This window comes from Procambarus clarkii, chromosome 49, assembly GCF_040958095.1.
Source record: "Procambarus clarkii isolate CNS0578487 chromosome 49, FALCON_Pclarkii_2.0, whole genome shotgun sequence".
NCBI classification, from domain to species: domain Eukaryota; kingdom Metazoa; phylum Arthropoda; class Malacostraca; order Decapoda; family Cambaridae; genus Procambarus; species Procambarus clarkii.
In genome coordinates, this window is record NC_091198.1 from 5843324 (window position 1) to 5865063 (window position 21740).

Genomic DNA, 21740 nt, shown 5'->3' on the forward strand with positions numbered 1-21740 from the left:
TTGTGCTAAATCAGCCTGGATAACTATTACAGAACTTATTAAAATTGTAACTTTTACTTTATATCATACAAATGATTAATCAGCAACAAAGATGACAACATTTTTCAGACTACTGGACACAATATATAAGGTGATAATGTACTGTTAATACTGCAAAAGGACAAACCCCCATACCTGAAAAGCTTGAACAGCAGCAGATCTCTCTTCCTGATCTTTGCCGCCATGAATGGCTGCAGCCGTGACACCTTTTAGCAATAGGTATTCTTGTATAAGATCAACATCCTGTTTCTTCTCAGCAAAGATCAGGACAGGGGGAGATGTTTTGTTGAGGCAGGTCAGAATGTGTGTCACCTTGGCTTCCTGTGTAAACAAAAATTATAGTACTTCAATATTTTATAAGCTACCATACTGTATAGTACTTATTTTAATATTTGTGGGGCTTAATGTGTTTTTCTTGCTAAAAGACAATCGGATCCAGCCAACTACTCTCATCTTAAAAATTAAACAATATTGACTGGATTATTATTGTTTAGAATTTATAAAGAAAAATATGTTTCACATGTAAACTACCAATACAGTACATTCAATAAAGATTAAATTTGATCAGCAGGAAAATTATGAATGACAATTGCATGCTTTCACATTGCACTAACCAAGTTAAGATTTCCATCACATCACACACACACACACATTCCACGAGACCCATCCAGTATAATGTTGGAACATATACCAATCAACCAGAGATCCAATGGAGAGGGAAAATAAGGTTTAATGGTAAGTTATGTGAATTTTGTATCCTCTTGATAGTCAGGATATCAAATAAGCAGTGGCTATGTACTTGGGTGGCTTGAACCGATTAAAGAGTACGAGTGTACACTAACCTGCTTCACATATTCCACTTCTTGAATGACCTGCATAGAGGCAGCTCCAGCTCGACCAACATTTACTGTGACAGGCTTTACCAAGGCAGACCGAGCAAAGTTTTGGATCTTCTTAGGCATAGTGGCCGAGAACAAGAGTGTTTGTCTCTGTGCTTTGAAGTATGAATATATAGTTCGAACATCTTCTTCAAATCCCATGTCGATCATTCTGTCAGCCTCGTCCATAACCAAGTATCTATAAGATGAAATAAGAACATACTGATGGTGAAATTCCACTTTATAACTACTGAAATAAAAGTTGAATAACACAAGGAAAGCACAATTTTATGCAATGATACTGTATTTTTAACCCATATACAAGTGCAGTGTAACCTCAAAATCTGGATCATGAGTCTTTGTTTTATCAGGTGGTCATAGATACACTTTTATACATTATCCAAATCCTTTTTTATTTAAAAGCAAGACTTCTTCCATTAGTAGGGGCCCTATAATGTTGAAGCATGATTCAGCTCCGCTCTGGGCTCCGACTCTTCCCCAGTGGTCAATTGCCTGAATCTTGAGAGGTCTCTTCAATCCTACCCCATGTGGTGCTGGATGCTGCATGTGGCTTATCTGGATTCTTGGAGTTTAGCTCTCGGTATGGTCTATGTGCACATGTTCCATCTCGGTTCCGTTCCATTTCCAAGGCGTAGTCCATCAATGATGTGTCCTTCCTGTGGCTCTGAGATGTTCAGTCACCCCCCAAGGTGGATCTCTTCATGATGGCATTGAAGAGACATCTTCCCTCCTACTTGGCTCCATTTCACAATTGAGAGGCTCTTGCAGTGGATGCTTTTCGACTGGACTAGTCGAGGTGGGAGTGCATTTACCTCCCTTCTCCCTCCCCAGTTCAGGTGTGGCTCTATGTTCTTTCTAGTCATTCTCAGGGAAGGTGATCCTTTTGGCTCCTTGGTGGCTGACTTGCCGTTGGTTTCCCATTCTGTCTGAACCAGGAAACCAAAGCCAAGTTTGGACATTTTCCCAGTGTCTGAACCCCAGGCATGTTCCCATGGCTCCTCTTTACAGCGGAACAATCTGATGTCATACTCACTCGTTCAACCTTCTTCTAATTTTGTACTCGGCACTTGTACAAAAGGTTCGCCAAATTTTTGGATACTTTGCCAGTAAAATGTCTGAATGTCATTTGCTCACTGTGCCTCTGTGAGAGGGAGGAGGGGGGGAGCTGGGTTCTGGCTCTAGCCTCCAGTACTGTTGGATGCTAATCCAACCCAGCATAATCTGGATTATATGGGAGGGACCCTTGCCGGATGAGCCCGTTTTCCAGATCAAAGGACGTTTCACTGCAGAAGTCCAAAAGTGAACATTTCCAAAAATGTTTGTACCACAAACAACATAATTTGAATTGCCACACACTATAATTAGTGTGTGGAGGCAGGGTGAGTGGTTAGCTGTCTGGCTGGTAGGTGGGCAGGCAGGTTTAGACGGGTAGGTCAGGTGGGTGGGCGGGTGGGCAGGCAGGCAGATTCTGGATGAGTGGATGGCAAGCAGATGAGGTTGGCAGGTGCGTTTTGGTCAGGTGGGTGGGTGGGCAAGCAGGTTCTGGATGGATGGATGGATGGATGGCAGATGTGCTTAGTGGTTGGCAGGCGAGTATGCAGGGGTAGGATGGTTACCACACCCACCCCACTCATACCCACTCCTCACACCCACATCGACTCCAGCCTCCCTGCTTGCCTGAACCCTGCCCGACTCCCTCCTTTCCTGGTGGTGGTGAATAATGAGTATTAGGCCCGGTGTTTCCCCGTTTATCTTTAACTCTCAGTGGTAAAAGATTATATTCTGTGGCAAGTCCACCCTTTGTTTAGGAGAGATTTTTAGGCTTCAAACTCTCTATCAGTATATGCTGATCCAGACAAATATCCGGTAGTACGGCTTCTATGGACAGTCTGTCTGGATATCGATATAACTTTATCTGTCCACGATTTTTGCTGGATTAGGTCGTTCCCGGATCGGCGGGCTTCGGATTAGCAAGCTTCTACAGTATATCAAATAGAACTCCCACCAACTAAAGTGACTGTAATAAGGAGCAAGACAGCTTCAGGAGACAACTAGGGCTCTACTAGAAAGAGGCATTTCATCACAAAATGTTAGATTTTCCTGGTGTGAAGCAAACACTGCAGCAAAAGGGTTAATGTGGTTGGTTTTCCATTCTTTGATTTACAGACCCCAGTGCTCTTAGCTTGGGACTGTAGAGGGCAGGAGTACCCAGCATTGCCTATGGCTTCTAGTACTCTTTCCTCAGGATTTGTCTGGAGACACCAGTTCCATTCCAGGAGGTTCCAATCTTATCCACTAATGTATTGTAGGTATCAGTTTTTCCTTCTCTAGCTCAGATGCAGATACCTTTGATGGAGACTGCATTTTTGGTCTTGGCAGTGGGTATGGATTTCTTTTTGTATTGTGTTTATGTAGCTGGGCCTTCCTTCTCAGGAACTGGATGGTCTCAGCTGGGGCAGAACCTTTTCAGTAAGCTTGGGTGCTCTCTGATCCAACTTGAGTACTAAGATATTAAGTAGCCTTATATTAAGTATTTCAAGCATCATTGATCACATTATTGAAATTACTGCTGTAATTGGTATAAAATGCTTAAGTTAACTCAACCTAATTCTTGCCCAAAAGTCCTCCAGATCTTTTTCAATTAAGGACAACAGTTTTCAAAATGGATTACTAAAATTACGACTGAACTCGGAATGTATCAGATTTATAATTTATACCATTATACTAAGACACCATGGAAGCTAGCCCTTTTCCAAATTATTATCCCTCCCTTCCCACTGAAGTAGCAAATTAAAGATTAATCCAAGCTTCATATAGTGCCTTAGAACAGACTAATGGTCTGCTCAAAGACTACTCCCTTTCTCAAACTATACACTGTACTGGTACATTGATGTACACCATCTCACCAGTGCAACTGGACGTGAAGTAATGGCTCACTTTGAGTGGGAGACCATATAAACAACTGGGCTTCCATACCAAGCTATGGTGTCAACACAACCACACATCAGAAAGTGGAGAAACGACAATGTTTCAGTTCATCCTGGACCATCATTAAGCCATGTGGTTTCAGCCCAGGACGGACCAAAATGTTGTTTCTCCACTTTCTGATGTGTGATTTGGTCATCATATCTTCGGCCACGTTATTGTGACTCATCGTCTGCATGTGTACATGTCTCCAAGATTTACACATTAATTGAAAGCGATTCATTATCATTCTTAATTGTGCTCAACTCATCAAGATACAACTGTAACATGTTTTTGCATGAAGCTATACACAAATACAACAAAACTATTAATAAATTGTCATCCAAGCCTCCATAGAAATAAATATTTCATTCACCTGGGCTCTAGGAGACTCAAACTGCTGACCCCACGCCTGTGAAGCCGAAGCTCTATCCACTCAGCTATGAGTAGTCTTAATAAAGAAAGATTCCAGGAGCAGGTGTCCACAGTTCAGGTCTCCTAGAGCCCAGATGAATGAAAATGTTTATTTCCACGAAAGTGTGGATGACAATTTATATGACGCGGGCGTGGATCACTAATTCCTCTGAGCTTCAGTAGTAGTCAGAGAAAGTCAAAAATCCTCGCACAGCAGCAGTAGTTGCTTCTGGAATCTTTCCTTGTTAAATACTTGGACAATGAAATACTAAAGGAAATGTTCCAGACTTTTGAAAGACCAAAATTGGAATATGCAGCAGTTGTATGGTACCTTTATCTCAAGAAGCACATAAATAAACTGGAAAAGGTGCAAAGGCATGCTACAAAATGGCTTCTAGAACTGAAAAAGAAGAGTTACAAAGAGAAGCTAGAGGCATTAAATATGCCAAAGCTAGAAGATAGAAGAAAAATAGATGATATGATCACCACTTACAAAATAGTAACAGGAATCGACTAAATTGACAAAGATGAATTCCTCAAACCAGCAACTTCAAGAACTAGAGGTCATAGATTCAAGCTAAGAAAACAAAGGTGCAGAAAATATTAGAAAGTTTTCCTTTGCAAACAGAGTGGTCGACGTTTGAAAAGTTAAGTGAGGAGGTGGTGGAGGCCAAAACCATCAGTAGTTTCAAAGCGTTGATGCACAGAGTTATATCCAAGTCTAGCACAAGTGTGAATGACTGGATATTTTATAACTGATAAAACAAAATTTGAGCATCATTATGAGTTTGTTGTTGGTCATCATTGGTTGAGATTGGTTGTGTTGGCAACCCAGCCTCAAATCAAAGGGCTCAAATCGAAGTCAACGAAGCAATCATTCACCAGTTTATGAAATGGCTAATACCCCCTTTAGTTACTCTTGACTTACAACTAACGATCAAACATTTTATAACAAAACATATCCCACGTACATTCATAAAATGAACTGGTCTTCTGAACAGTTTAACATTTCAATGTGATCACCATCAGCTCCTCCCAACCTTTGCTTCATTAGCCTAACAACATTAGAGCATTTTATCATATTTTTATCCTAATTCTTTCATCTTCATCCTCTTATATACTCTTTCTTCCTCTTTTTGATCTTAAATTATTCAAAAATAGTAAGGATGCAGGAATGGGTGTGGTGGCAATATCATGGTAATATTTGGCAATTGAAGTATTTGACTTTCCCCATCAAGTATATTGAAGGAAACCTGCTTACTAATGCACACTTAATGAGCAACATGCTTCAAAAGACGTAATTAAATAAGCTGAAGAAGAATATTATGGCGACAAATATTCACAGACACATTTTGTACAGTGGAACTTCAAATTCGGGATCTAGAATAAGAGTCAAACAAATTGTGATTTTTCATGGTCTTACCTACACACATCTAGACGCACCATCTTCTTGTTAAGCATGTCAATCAGCCGACCAGGTGTGCACACCATAATATGTACTCCTCTGCAAACATACATACATATTCAGTATTACTGGTGTTTTGTCAATATATCAATTAAGTCACTAGCAATTAGTGAAGGTAATATCCCATCCATTAATTATTCTGTACTGTATATACCATATGGCAGTTTATAACAAATTTCATGAAATGGCCGTAACTGCAACTGGACCAAAGATTAATATTTAGGTCAGTAAAAAGTGGGATTCACAAAAGATGCAAATTGGGATGAGGAGAGCACTCTCCATAAGACAAGAAAACAAATCATATTCCTACTTACAAGCCCAACTCTCTCCCGAAAACCACAAGTAACGAAGGCCATACAGGTAAATAAACCAGCATTGAATGTAATGAAATGCCTCTTTCTGGAGGGAAGCAGACCTTAGTGGTTCCCTGTTGCTAGCCACAGTGAGATAGCTCCACAAGTGTAAGTTACATCAGCTCTAGGAATCTTTAATAGCCAACCAGAGACCAAGAGACCAAAACCTACCTACCTACTCCACTGAGGCACAGGAAGCAGGAGAGCATAGATAACCCTCATCAAAGAAATACTTGTACCCTGACAAATAGAAACGAAGTGAAGCAAAACAGACAACTGCAAGGTTTGTAGAAGTAAAACAAAGCAGCAAAGAATTCTGCAAATGATCCATCCAGTAATTAGGTCATACCCCCTCTAGTTACATCTTTCTGCCACCACTAGATGGTAACACCATGGAAGCTGGTCTCCCTATGTCAACAATGATACATCTGAAGCCTAAAGAAAGATCAACCAATGCACGTGGTAGGGAGCTACCGAGGATTCCAAGAAAGAGGCATTTCATTACATTCAATTCTGGTTTTCTGGAGGAGGCTCCTTGTTGTTAACTAACAACAGAGAATAGAATAAAGTGGCTCACCAGGGAAAGAGAAAAGAAGAGAGGGGATCAAACTCCTAAAGGAAAAAGACTAAGACAGGAAGCCCTACCCAAGATCGAGAACTGAGGAGATGAAAGAAAAACTAACACCTTATCCTTAGACCAAGAAGGCTTAAGAGGAAAAAGAGTAGGCTGAAGGTCAAGATGCACCCAACAACTCACGAAAAGACTTAGGCTTGAAACAAAAGTGCTGACCAGTTAAACTCAATATCTCATGCTGTGGGGTAGAGGCTAATACCCATCTATCAGGTGGCAGAAGGAGACAGTAGAACTCATCATCAGTTTGTAGCAAAACCGACCGACAACTCTCAAACTTGCAAGTAGCAAATGTGGGCTCAGCAGATCAAATCATAATGAATTACAACAAAGAACTGCAGGAGAGTTATCAGGGCCTGAAGAAATGAATGTAACTAGGCAGGACATCCAGGCACTAGTGACACTTGCCGACAGAACTGACAAATATGCAGCCTACGGGATAAATTTGATTATGAAAGGCGTCAGTGACATGTCATGTAAATAAACACACACCCGTACCTGTACACCAGTAGATTGACAGTCGAGAGGCAGGAACAAAGAGTCAAAACTCAATTCCTGAAGGCACAACTAGGTGAGTACAGGAATGCTAGTGCACCCTACAACAATAAACATCAAACACCCCATAATAACAAGGCCTTGCAGAGGAGTTGAAGACTCATGCACTACCCAGGGAGAAGGCTCTACACAGTAGCTCTCTCAGTGCAGAATTCCTGAACACACTTGAGAAGTCACTGTCAGTAAAGGGGCAATGTTAATCGAACGCTTGGGCAAGGGTTGCCCTAAACACATGCAGCTCAAAACAAAAAAACAGACTAAGTCCATACAACAAGTGAGCCTCGTAAATGCATGCATGTGAAGCAAATACTAAGTCATGAACAATACACACATAAGCAAATGACCCTCACAGGGCAGTGTCCAAAGGATAGCCTACATTTATCTCAATACGAGGTGGGACTAGCCACGGCTGACAATTCAGGGAGGTCTATACCTACAGACATCCACAACAATACTGATTCATTGTTGGCACTGAAGCATGGAGATCCTAGGCTGCCACCTGTTGGCAACCATTTGCAATTGGGGGGTTTCAGCTAGTTTAAAGTGAATCATTTAGGTTTATAATTTGCAGAGTCATTTGGCTGTTTCAGTACTTAATTTTTTGTGAAATTTGCAGTTGTTTGTATTGCCTCATTTACTTTCTGGATATTTCCTCAGTGAGGATAATCGTAATAATCCCCTGCTGTGTCACTGCGAAGTGGGCCCAGATTCTGGGTCTTGTTCTTGATAGGCTATGCAAGACATTTACAGCTGATGTGACTTAGTAAGAGGAAGTTATCTCACCAAGATGACTTCAAGGAACCATCAAGAGGCTCCTCCAGAAAAGAGCACCAAACCAATATTTGAAATGCTCCAACTTTTTTTCCAGTGGAGAAATGGAGGGTGTAAAATCCCTCCAATCAGAACCAAGAGTCTACTGCACTGAATATATATGATCAAATACTGTATATGTAGTAGTAGTAGGCATCCATCAGTCTCAGGAGACTATGGAGTTGCACTCTGGATGTCGGTCTGGAGTGGCCTCTCCAGGGCGCAAAGCCAGGGTAGGTTGGTACGAGGAAGAAGCTGTTACCCAAGCAGTAAATATAAATGTATATTAACATACCACATACAGTAGCATTTAAATATACAGTACAATACTGTACAATATACTATGAGGTCTAAATTAAAGAAAAATATACATTTAAAGTCCAGAAGGCCCCTAACTTATAAACTGGATATGTTCCTAAAATGTGCTCACAAATTGGCTATTTATAACTCATAACCAGATTTTCCACAGATGTAATGCTATAAATAGGGGATGCATTCCTGGACCACCCAAAATCTACATAAAATCTAAGCAAATTTGGACAAATAAGAACATTATTTTTCCATCTATTTTGAATGATGGAATTGCTCTGTGTGTCTTATTTGATACTTTCTGAAGAGTGAGGAGATATAATTGCTACAGGAGGTGGCTATACAAGTGATAATGCATGCACACTGTTGCACATCATTACCCGTGTCTTTAACAAGCGTGGTGGTCAAAACACTAGAAAAAATAGTTAAAGCCAAATCGGTTGAACTTAAATCTTGAGAGGTTATCTTGAGAGACCTCAAGACAACTTACCTAGAGAGTAATGACATAATAACGAACAGACAGCATGGTTTTCGAACAGCAAGATCCTGTGTAACTAATCTACTTAGCTTTTATGATAGAGCCACAGAGATACTACAGGAAAGAGGTGGCTGGGTTGACTGTATCTGGACCTAAAAAGACTTTTGATAAGAGTCCCACACAAGAGGCTGTTCTGGAAACTGAAACATGCTGGAGGGGTAACGGAAAGACTTCCGACATAAATGAAAAATTTTCTACCAGGCAGACAGACGAGAGCAGTAATCAGAGATAATGTATCTGACTGGAGGAGTGCTACTAGCAGAGTACCACAGGGTTCAGTTCTTGCACTAGTAATGTTCATTGTCTACATAAACGATCTACATGAAGGAATTCAGAATTATATGACATGTTTGTGGATGATGCTAAGATACTGGGGAAGATATGAGACGCAGACGATTGTAATGCCCTTCAAATTGATCTAGATAAAAAAGTGTTTGGAACAACACATGTCAAATGGAATTCAATGTGAATAAATGCCATGTTATGGAATGTGGAATCAGAGGAAATAGACCATACACCACTTACAAATTATGTGGAAAGGAATTACAGAACTCTAATAAAGAAATAGACCTAGGGGTAGTTTTGGATACTAAGCTGTTGCCAGAGAAACACAAAAACACAGAGGAGTGTATGCGTCACTTTCCAACTTGCTTTTAATTAAAAGGATGATGAAATATGTTCATGTTCTGTTCATGACTTTTGTGAGACCAAAATTGGAAAATCCAGCAGTTGTATGGTGCCCAAATCTCAAGAAGCACATAAATAAACTGGAAAAGGTGCAATGGCATGCTACAATATGGCTTCCGGAACTGAAAAACAAGATTTACGTGGCGAGACTGGAGGCATGCCAAAACTAGAAGATAAAAGAAAAAGAGGAGATAAGATCGTTACTTACAAAATACTAACAGGAATCGACCAAATTGACAGAGGAATTCCTGAAACCAGCAACTTCACGAACAAGGGGACACAGATTCAAGTTAAGGAAACAAAGGTGCTGAAAAAATATTAGAAAGTTTTCTTTTGCAAACAGAATGGTAGACAGTTAGAAAAAGCTAAGTGAGAAAGTGGTGGAGGCCAAGACCATCAGTAGTTTCAAAGCGTTTAAAGACAGTACCGAGAAGACGGGACACCACAAGCGTACCTCTCATCCTGCAACTACACTTGGGTAACTACATTGTAGTACGAGCTACGAGGAAAGGTTACGGGAGCTAAACCTCATGTTCCTGGAAGACAGAAGAGTAAGGGAAGACATGGTAACCACCTAAAAAATTTTCAGGGGAATTGACAGGGTGGACAAAATTATATAGCATGGGTGGAACGCAAACATGGGGGGGGGGGGACACAGGTGGAAACTTAGTACCCAAATGAGCCACAGAGAGATTAGAAATACTTTGTTCAGTGTCAGAGTAACAAATGGAATGCATTAGGCAGTGATGTGGTAGATGCAGACTCCATACACCATCTCAAATGTAGATTTGAGAGAGCCCAATAGGTTCCAGTATCTGTACACCAGTTGATTGACAGTCGAGAGGTGGAACCAAAGAGTCAAAGCTCAACCCCCACAAGCACAACTAGATGAGTGTAACTAGGTGAGAACATTTCCTCTTATCAGCCTTTAATGAGAACTTCTCCTTGATCAACAAATGAAATAGTGCATTAGTAGCACTGTTCATAATGTGGGAGGGGAGGAGAGGGGGGCTTCAGAACTGGTTCATACTGCAGGACAAAGGGCTAAAATGGGGACTTGGAAGTCAAACATAAGATTGAACATTTGTAAGTCAGGAGGTCCCCCACCCCCACCCACGTACTAGATATTGTAATTAGATACAGAACAGAAAACATTGCTTTTCATACTTCCGAATTGTTTGAAGTGCTGTCACAACAGGTTCTCCACCAATTGCAAGGCAAGTTCTTAGTTCTGGAAATCCATCAGCTTCAACAAATTTGCAGAGCTCGTCTATGTTGTCCTTTATCTGTTTTGCCAACTCACGGGATGGAACAATAATGAGACCTGTTGATGTGAAAATAAAGAATAGAATGTGATGAAATGCCTTTTTTTATGTGCAGTCTCTGTATCTCACCTGTGCACCGACTCTGGGACCACAGACATATCCACAAAACTACCAACCTTTAAATTGTCTCTTGAGTACCTACTGCACCTCTTCTTCTCAATAAGAATATTTTACCCATTCTGTCATACCTCATGGTCCTATCTTCTCAATAAGGCTATTTTATCCATTCTACCTACCTCAAGGTCGTGTAAGGCATTATTTTAGTGTGCAGATTTTGAATTAGTCCGTCCAATATTTTCCAGGTGTAAATGATAATTTCTCCCTCTTGCCTGCTTGCCAGGCCATGTAATTTGAGAGATTTTAGGCAGTTCCAATAATTTAGATGCTTTATTGAATGGATACAGAAGTAAAGTTCTCTGCATTTTCTCCAGAACAGCAGAGTGGCCTCAAAGGCCTCACCTATGAGGATAGGTTGAAAGAATTCGCCCTCACAACCTTAGAGGAGAGGAAAAAATACAGAGGGGATATGATAACTGCATACAAAATCTTGAGAGGAATAGACAAAGTGGATAAAGGAATTCCATTTAAATTAAAAAGAGGTAGGTCAAGGGAACATCAGTGGAAGCTGGACATACTATTGTGTTGAAGAGATGTAAGGAAGTTCTAATTGCCTGTATGGATGGTTAACAAGTGGAATGCATTGAAGGAATGTTCTTGAAGCCAATTCCATGCACAACTTAAAAAGAAAAGATATGATGAAACAAATGTTGAGAGAAGTAATTAGCACGTCAGATATAAAGAGTTAGATCTCACTTCCCCATAGCTACTGAAAGGTAAGCATTGTAAGCATCCAGACGAAGATGGCCTCAGAGGAGGCACCAGCAAAAAAGCTGGCACCAAAAGCCCACCTTGACAAGCAGAAGCCGGAGTCTCAGCACGACCACACAACCCGTGCCTAGCCCCAAGGGCAGTCTGCAAGCCAGGATGACCCAAGAACACCAGAACACACCCAATATGGGGATGAGGGGCAAATTCCAGGTTGCACAGGAGGAAAACCACCAAGGGTCACCTTAACCTCCACAGGGAAAACCTGATAGGAAGAAAATTGGGAACGAAACCAAAGAACCGAAAGAAACCCGGAAACAAACCCGGGGGAAGCCCAAACCGCCACTTTCACTGGAGGAAAACGCACCACGGAAGAAAGAGCCAGATACATGACCCTGACAGAACCCCCGGCGAAAACAGCCAGAAAATGGACCGAAAACCAAGGGCGTGGGAGCCAGCAGAGCATGCAGGACACAAGACACCGGGCCCAAAACCAAGTCCCAGAACCCAAACACAGACAGAAAACAAAAGACCAACACCAAACGTTCCCAGAGGAACAGAGAGGGCAGGAAGCCCCGAAAGAAAGAACAAAACAGAGACGGCAATGGGAGGATAAAAAAAAAAAATCCAGACGGAGGCGAAAAAATGCTCCCAAAACGCGAGCTCACATGCCCAGCAGTCACATGCTAATAAGCCACAGCACTACCCTAGTGGCCAGGCGAGAAAGCACCCACAGAAAAGTAAGATGGCAACCAAAAGGAGAAGCATCTGACATATGGGAACCAAAATTATGCTAGCAAATATTGGAAACCAAAGCAGATGGGAAGGACAAAAAAAAAAAAAAGGCCCAAGCAGGGGCAAACAGCTATAGAACTGCTAGCGGGCTCCCCCCCCCCACAGCCCCGGGAACCCCCAACAGAGGCCCCAGGGCAGATCAAGCCACCCTCCATGCCCACCACCCTTAAAGAAAGGCAGAGTCCAAGGGAAAGGCAACAAGAAGGGGGGGCCTGCTGGAAAGGCCCAGAAGCCTCAGTGGCTCAGCAGACTTAAAGGCCTTCATCCCTGCAAGGAATGGGGACAGTCCCCGAAGCTGCCTGAATCTCATCCCCAACTAAACCTCGCCCCGAATCCAAAATCCTCAGACATGAAGGAGCCGGCTGCAGGGGGAGGGGGGGGGGGGGAAGAGAGCAGAGGAACCACAACAGCAGTGAAAGGACCCAGGGGTTGTGGACTGAACCAAGGTCGAAGAGACCAGCTCCCCAAAGTCCAACCTAACCAAAACGGGGCAGCCCCGGGGCATTCTAGCGGGCAACCAACTTAGCACGTTGCAATAACCTAAACCAACCAAGCCACGTGACAGCCGCTTGACCCCTCTAGTCTAGTCTAGAAGACTAGTCTAGAAGGTCTAGTCGGAAGAGAACGTGTTCTCATCTGGATAGATTGCGATCGAGCCTGTCGGAATGGGTGTGTAACTGCAGTGCACAAATATTTGTGTGTCCCCTCCTGTAGCTGCCTCTGTTTCGACAGGTTCCCTGTATAGCTGGAAGAACTTGCTCAGAAGAACTTCCCTGTATAGCTGGAAGAACTTACTGAACTTACTCAGGGATATTCCAAAGAAGAAAAGGTAAACTGAAGAACGAGCGGGGAACAAGACCCGCTCGACCCCAGGTTGAAGGTGTTAGCAGGTGACCCCACAAGCAGCATGATGCAGGCAAACCAGGTGATTGTTACCCTGAAACAAGGGTAACGAACAACCTGCAAACTCGCATAAGGTGAGATGGGACTCCGAAGACACATCCGTGGGTCTGCCAAGCCCCGACGGAGTTTTCCAGGACCCATAGAGGGTTTGGCCTATGGGACGCCCAGGCAATGGTGCTGCAAAGTCAGTTGAGCCCTAAGAGTGTCAATATGAGGGAAGAGGGGTAAACTGGACCATTGGGAAGTGTACAAGCACAAAGGCCTAGAGGGCCACCGAAAATATCACATGTGGACTAATAGTCAGACCAGGCAGACCCCCTCCAGGCAAGAAACAAAAAGAAAAGAAAACCCTGCAAAAGCACAACAACAACAACAACAGGAGGAACAGGGAACACTGCCATCGCTAGGTAGGCGTACTGCGCAACATCTTGCACCCCAACCAGCAACGACAACAATCCTTACTCAGGGTCAAACAAAGGCCATGAAACCCCAGTTGGCCCCAAGGGTAGGGTAAATCCTGAGCAACAGGAACCCCTATGGAAGTGAAGGCCCAAAAGCTCTAAGGAAGGCAACCCTAGAACTCAAGGGTAATACTTACAGGATGCTTAGGAAAAGGCAGCCCCAGTACACTACATTACTCCTGGCCAAAATGTCACAAATAGCAGGAAACACCACAAGGGCACAAAATCCTGCAGGAAATTTAGAGCAAGAGTTGACAAGTGCCCCAGAGTGCTTCAGCCTACGAACTGAGGAACTGGGCAGCCGGCACGGGGGTCAGGGGCTCCTCCCCCAGGAGGTGGGGGGGGAGATAGCTGCCCCCAGTTAAGGACAGCTATCTCAGCCAATTGACAGTTGGGAACAGTTGTCCCCAACTGTCAGCAGACAGTTGGGGACAACTGTTCTGTCAAGGGTCTATCCCAGCCTCATATGGGGGACAGAGTCCCACATAAGAGGTTGTTCCTAGAAACTGGAACATGTTGGACAGGTGACAGGCAGACTACCAACATGGATGAAACATAACTAATAGAAAGATGAAGGCAGTAATCAGAGACAATGTATCAGACTGGAGAAGTGTTACTAGTAGAGTACCAAGGGGTTCAGTTCCTCCACCAGTAATATTCCTTGTCTAGACAAATGATCTACCAGAAGGAATACAAAACTTGATAAACATGTTTGCTGATGCCACTAAGCTGCTGGAAATGTAAACATATGATTGTCGTGATTTTCAAGACAGCATGGAGAAAATAAGTGTATGGAGCAACACATGGCAAATGAAATTCAAAGTGAATAAATGCCTTGTTATGTAATGTGGAACAGGAGAAAGTAGGCCCCATACAACCTACAAATTATATGGAAAGGTATTAAAGAACTGACAAAGAGGAGATTGCTGGGTGGGTCGCTTTCCAACTTCAGAATTGTTTTTAAATACACGGATGGTGAAATATTAAAGAAACTGTTCACGACTTTTGCGAGACCATTGCATGAGACTTTTACGTTGAGAAATATTCTTTGATTTATTTTGTTTCATTTATACTTTCTAGGCAGTTTTACTCGGTTATGATGTAGATTTTAGATTCCCATGCGCTTCTCACCTCTCCGAGTACACTAGACTCTGATCCTGGAATTAAGTAGTCCTATGCAAGTTGAGAGGCCTGGCAGTTTTCTGGATGTCCCTTTGTGGCACCAGAGCCAATACTCCCGAGTTATATAGAGAGTCAGCCCAGAAAAGATAAGATTTTTTTTAGATCCACAACATCGATAACAAAAAGTCATAGCAAAATTAGGAAAATAATGGTTCAAAACAAATTTATGTAAACTGTCATCTACAAAAACCCAGCATTGAATGTAATGAAATGCTGCTCTCTGGAAGAGTCCTGGTGTATTTCTGAAGCTGTCTCGCAGAGAATGCTCCATACTAAAAGGTCACATCTGTTACAGAAGTTGTTTAGCCTACCAGGGACCAGATCCAGAATCTGGCACCCTTCATAGATGCACACGGAGTAAGCAACAACTGGCCACCTACATGAAAAAGCGTCCAGAAAGCCAGAGAAGCTGTACAGACAACCAGGGAGTTCACATAAAATGAAGCCTCAAAATTGCCAAACAACTCTACAAATGATTTACACAGAACAAGGGATTCACTCAAACTAGCTCGAAACTCATTACTATTGATTTACACCATCAGGCGGCTCAGGACATGTTGAAGGTGACCACATAAGGTATGAGATGCTAATTGAGAAACACCAAAGAAAAAAAAAGGCCAGGTTAGACCTGACCGAAACTGAAGAAAGGCAAAGAAACAAGTAGTGGGAAAACAGGTTCCAGACCACCACCTACTGACCCCACGAGGAAAGATGCATGTGGGACACCAACAAACCAGCCATGTGCTCGTCAAACAAATGTCAATAGACATGTTGAAAACCTCAAATGTGAAGAGCAGATGAGAAGTCTGAATTGGCCAAGTACACTGCTGGGCCAATCTGCTCAAAGAGACAGTGCCGCAGAAAAACGCCCAGATTTGGAGACTGGACCATCAATGTCGGAAACCAAGACTGGGCATGCCACCAAGAAACCAAAGGGATCATCATCGCTGAGTACAAGTCCAGACTGGACAGCACCCAGAGCAATAAGTGAACTGGGGAAAAAAAGTTAAATGCATCTCCACCTCGACCAATCCAGTCGACAGGCATCCACCACGAGAGCCTTGAGGTTATCTTGAGGTTATCTTGATACGATTTCGGGGCATTAGTGTCCCCGCAGCCCAGTCCTCGACCCAGGCCTCCACCCCGAGGAAGCAGCCCGTAGCAGCTGTCTAACTCCCAGGTACCTATTTACTGCTAGGTAACAGGGGCATCAGAGTGAAAGAAACATTTTGCCCCTTTGTCTCCGCCTCCACCGGGGATCGAACCCGGAACCTCAGGACTACAAATCCGAAGCACTGTCCACCCAACTGTCAGGCGCCCAGCCTTGTGATCATAGAATGAAGCCACTTAGAAGGGAAGGCACCATTTCCACACGAATGTGACGAGGTCCACCCAAGAGCAAATGAATACTCCAAGGAAATGGGATGGAAGAGAGAGAGAACTCATCCACGAGAAATTTGGACACCCTGCACATGAACCGTGCAGAGAACCAAATCCTGAGGAGAACCAAATCCTGAGAAGCCAAAAACACCCACAGAGCAAAGGACATAAGCAAATCCCCCCTTAGCTCAGGCAATGAACCACCGGGAAGCAGTTGAAGTGAAGCCGTGGCCCAGGGCATGTCACACAGCCATAAATTTGCACACTGTGCTGGATGCCCAGAGAAACAGGCCTAACCTCTGACCCTGGGTGATCTGGCGAGTGCTGGTCCCACAGCCTCAACCCAAAGATGAGGCATCCATCAACATATTAAGTGATAGGGAAGGATGGTACCATGGAAATGAATCCCAAAAAGCATGAAGAACAAGCTTGCGAAGCAAAACCTGATGAAGGGCGGGTTGGGGCTCAAACCTGCCAGTCCTGGGAGTGGCAAAACAGGTGAAACTGGAAAAACTGATACAACACATGGAACCAAATCCTGTACAGGGTCAAGACAATGTAGGCAAAGTTCAGGCTCTCACATAACTGCTCGACCAACCAACAAATCACCCGGGGCTGATCCAACTCAAGACTGTGATGAAGTTTTAGGTGGAGCAATGCTACTGGAGGCAGGGAAAGAGAAAACGACCAAGAGTCCCAAATGAGCCCAGCCAAGTTCAAACTTGGGACAAACTTCCAGTTCACCAGGAATCCAAACTTGGTTATTTAGGAAAAATCCAGATCCTTGGCCAGCTACTGGCAGCCCACTTCAGCCAACAGCAAGTGAGGTTCCCACCCAACAACACTACATCTGAAAGGGGACAGAACCCTCAGAAAACAACTGTGTAACAACTTCCTTAGAAAAGAAGACATGAAAAGGGGGAAGCAGCTAAATTTAAAGAACTGGTAAATACAGCCTGTTCACACATGAGGTGGGCTGAATAAAATGTCCCCTCACCTCCCGAAGGAGAGGGATGTGCATCTTGGGCATGGCAGCCAAGACTGGGACTGCAGGCCGCAAGGCATCCACACCCAGAGTAGACTCCAGTGATGCCACATCCTCAGAGTTTCTCAGAGAACCCCTCCATGAAGACCCAAGCACTCAAGACTGCTACCAAATGCAAACACACCCTGTGGTCTTCCGCAATAAGGACTCTGGACAGCATGGACAACTGCACATGGAGCTGCCACTTGCCCATATTTTTGGGAAGTGCAGGAGCAAGTAGATGCAAGGAGCAAAAGAAGCACTAAAATCAGGAATACCTGAATGACAGAGCTCGCCTTCTGACAATTAATTAAGTGTGGGGGGTTCGATAGAACGCCACACACTTGACAGCTTGAGGCTTTGCAGATAGGGGCTTAGCAGGGGTTCTATCAAACTCCTGCCAAGCTCCTAAGAAAAAAAAAGAGAGAGAGATGTCGCCCAGCAAGGATGAATTCAAGGACCTCATTCTGTAACCAATAAGCAGAGACAACTTGGACTCAACCTTGTTCAAATACATCAGTGAAAAAGAGAGATCCATGTTGAAGCCTCCAGAAATGTGATGACTATGAAGCACCAAATGGGACCTGGAGTCAAACCTGAGGGAGCAGCCAAACAATCAAACCAGGAGAGAGGATATAAAAAAATTATCCCCATGCAGCAAATAATGTCTATAGAGAAGGCCAAAGTCTACAAAGAATTGAATGAGATGAATGAGAGCCAGATGAGTGCCCACAGGCACTCATCTGGCTCCCTATCAACCTCTGGAAGCCTGCCACAAAAGCTCTGGGGCAGAGCCAAAGTTCTTGCACGAATACTGCAATGGGAAGATGTCCTTTCAAGGAGAAGACTTAAGCAAGGTGAATGGGACAGTTATGAACACGAATTGCCCCAAAATCCCAGCAGGTGCCAGAAGGCTTAACTGCTTCTGCCATCGATGTGGATGGGATCACCACTAGGAAGGCCGAGCTACACCACAAGCTAAACTCTAACCTAACTCCAAAACGCTCAGATGCTCTGAAGCCAAAACCAAGGGGTAAGGGGTAGAGAGAGGGAGGGTGGGGAGAGAGACCAGAAGCAGGACAAATCACACCCTGCAGGGAAAGGAGATCAGGGTGTGGAATAGGTCCAGGTGCAGGTGACCAACACCTCCAAGTCCTGGCCCGTGAATGCCATAGGGGCAAACTCCAGGGCATCCAGTCGATCAATATGATGCTAACGACTAACTCAAGCAACCCTAGCTCAAAGTGGTAGCTGCCAGAAAAGCTTCCAACTGGGAAGAGGAATACGTAAATGCAGAGACCCGGTGAAAACAAACCTTACAAAACTCGCGGTCATAGGTGTCATTGACCCAGCAGGCATCTGGGTCAGGGAGCACAATGATCGTCTGGTAGTTAAAACATTGAGCAAATAACAAACTCCAACTCAACAAGGGTGGACTCGATGGGCCAATCCCTGCAACAGCCTGTTGAACCAAGCTTTCAAGTCAAGCCCGGCCCCAGGTAGAAGAACTCCCAGAACCCCATCCAGGTACAATCCATAACAGACTATGCCAGAGACCCACAGGGAATTCCCAGGGCCTAAAGGTACCCAGCCAAGCAGATATCCTAGGCATTGGGAGGGGGAGGGGGGTCACTCACTGAAAGACCAAATCACCAAGTACAGCCAAAACAAGGAGGCTATGAATAGCGACATCATGACATATAAACAAGCACATGAACCCTAGTGCACCTCCAGAACAACCAAAGAAAGCCCCTGGCCAAAGAACCAAAAGGAAGAATCAAAGATCAGTAATTAGTCCACGGTGAGACTCTCTACCCAGTGTCCAGGCATTTTATGGGTGAACTCTAGAACACACTAAAGATAACCGACATACAATGGGAAGCATTCGCTGGCACCCAGAGATAAAAAAAAATGAAGCCGAGAAGCGCGAAATGCAACAAGAGCCAAGCCCATTTAGCTTGTCCAACATTTAGCTTGAAGTTGCAGGACTTGCCCACAAGTGACAGACCACAACACTACAGGCAGATCCAAATGTTGCCTCATCAGTAATACAAATGAGATGGGGAGCCAGCTGATTGCTGGGGTCAGGCCACCTTGTGGTAGTAATCGGTACTAACAAATTTTGAGCTAGTTCGAGTAAATTCCTTGTTCTGTGTGAATCATTTGCAGAATTGTCTTTTTGTCTTCAAGGTTTCAAGTTGTTTTTTGTGAACCCTCCAGTTGTCTGTAAAGCTTCGCTGAATTTCTATTGATTTTTCCAGTGGGGTGGCAGATTGTCACTCACTCCCTGTGCTTCTGTGAACAGGTTGGGAAGGGAACCAAGTTTTGTCTCTGGTTCCCAGTAGGCCAAACAGAACTTCTGCAATTGATGTGACCTTTTAGTATGGAGCAATTTTAGCAATATAGCTTCAGGAAGCCACCTGGAGGGCTCCCTCCAGAAAGAGTAGTAGAGAGATGGAATACACTAAATTAGAGGATAGTATAATGTGCACACCAAATAGATGCTTAAAAATTATATAATATACATTAGAGAAAACAGGACACCAAGAGTATCACACTTATACTTTAACTACACATACTCCCACACCCTACATTTTCCACATTATTCTGTTTGTATTCTGCATTTTTAAAGAATGCGCCATTACCAGGAACATAAGTGCATGTTATATAATGACACTGCTATTAAACATCTTGAATAATTTAGCATAGCTCAATCCCTTCATTGAAGTTCATTAACATTCACATCATTCATTTATAATAATAAATGTATCATGCAGAACATCCAAGACAAGCTTGCAAAACTCAGGCTAGCCGTTTAAAACAAGCTGACAAAATTAAGAACTAATGGTTTCTCAACACACACTCGATTTGAAAAAATGGCAGAACATGTGTTAATATTACGTTAACCTCTCGCAATTACCTATGTACATAACCTCACGCAATTACCTATGTACATAACCTCATGCAATAACCTTTGTACATTACCTCACGCAATAACCTTTGTACATTACCTCACGCAATAACCTTTGTACATTACCTCACGCAATAACCTATGTACATTACCTCACGCAATAACCTTTGTACATAAGAATAAAATGATGAAAACTATTATTTGAAAACTAAATTACCCAATTTCAATATCCAAAGAACAAGATTCTTGAGGCCGAGTACCTGTCCTCGTGCATTAAGCACCAGTGTGTGAAGACAACTAGATTATCAAGCAAACAGTTTTGCAATAGCTCAAACTGCAAACCTTTAAATATGACAGATCAATGTTTATTGATCAACTTTTTTTTTCCAAATTGCATAGCATAGTGTTAAACAAGTTTATATTTCTTTATAACTCTGACTAGTTGTTCCTTCTAGAATTTAGAAAGAAAGCCATATAGAAAATCACTAGCATTAAGAGTATTACCAATTTCACATTCTAGTTTGTCTACAACATATTATATGTAATACTGGTACAATCCCCACTTACCTGTACCTGTACTAAGAATAAAATGGAATGGATAATGGATGACATAGCAAGCAGGCACAAACATATCAGCAACTTACCATATGGACCTTCATTGTTCATAAACGGAATCTTCTTTTCTTGTTCTAGGCAAAACATAACAATAGGTAAAATAAACACCATACTCTTCCCGCTGCCAGTGAACGCAATGCCGATCATATCTCTACCCTTCAAAGTTGCTGGGATACCCTGCATCTGTAAAAGTAAATATATTAAGTAAATTTGTATGAATGTGTATTATTAGCCATTTCTAGTTACAGAAAGTAATCTATACTCATGGTATAAAAAAAAATTGTGTGTATTATGAGTAGAAATAAAACTACCAGTAGGTTTGGCATATACATCCCAATCTTCAAATTTATTTTGAACACTAACCATGCCTCTAATTATCAAGGAAAACAGTTTCTATTACCTGGCAACACTATCGTTTACGTACTAGAGTTTTACCAGCATAGCTTCGTGTTCTTGGTTCCTTCAGAACTATTCTGTTTTCTTTGTCACCGTTTAAAAATGTATGTACAGTATAGATAAACTATCACTTTTTTTCCATATCTTCTATGTGGGTATAATAACTAGCATCTTAAATTCTCATCTGTTTACCTGTGGCCAAGTTTTACTATTTTTTTCATAATCTGGCATGGGGCTGGGCTTCCCCGGTACTTGCACA

General features: G+C 42.9%; 1 protein-coding gene across 2 annotated transcripts in view; it reads right to left on the bottom strand.

Annotated features, from left to right (window-relative positions):
- Nucleotides 1-21740, bottom strand: part of abs (ATP-dependent RNA helicase abstrakt) — a 49808-nt gene that overhangs the window by 7247 nt on the left and 20821 nt on the right. For both annotated transcript variants that reach the window (XR_006773417.2, XM_045750373.2), the window contains exons 7-11: nucleotides 21115-21268; nucleotides 10832-10988; nucleotides 5740-5820; nucleotides 882-1116; nucleotides 175-360 (exon numbers count right to left, since the gene is read on the bottom strand). Coding sequence is in view for 1 of the 2 variants with exons in the window: in XM_045750373.2 (XP_045606329.1) it covers nucleotides 175-360; nucleotides 882-1116; nucleotides 5740-5820; nucleotides 10832-10988; nucleotides 21115-21268 (813 nt within the window). In the remaining variant the exon portion in view is untranslated. The remainder of the gene's footprint in view (nucleotides 1-174; nucleotides 361-881; nucleotides 1117-5739; nucleotides 5821-10831; nucleotides 10989-21114; nucleotides 21269-21740) is intronic.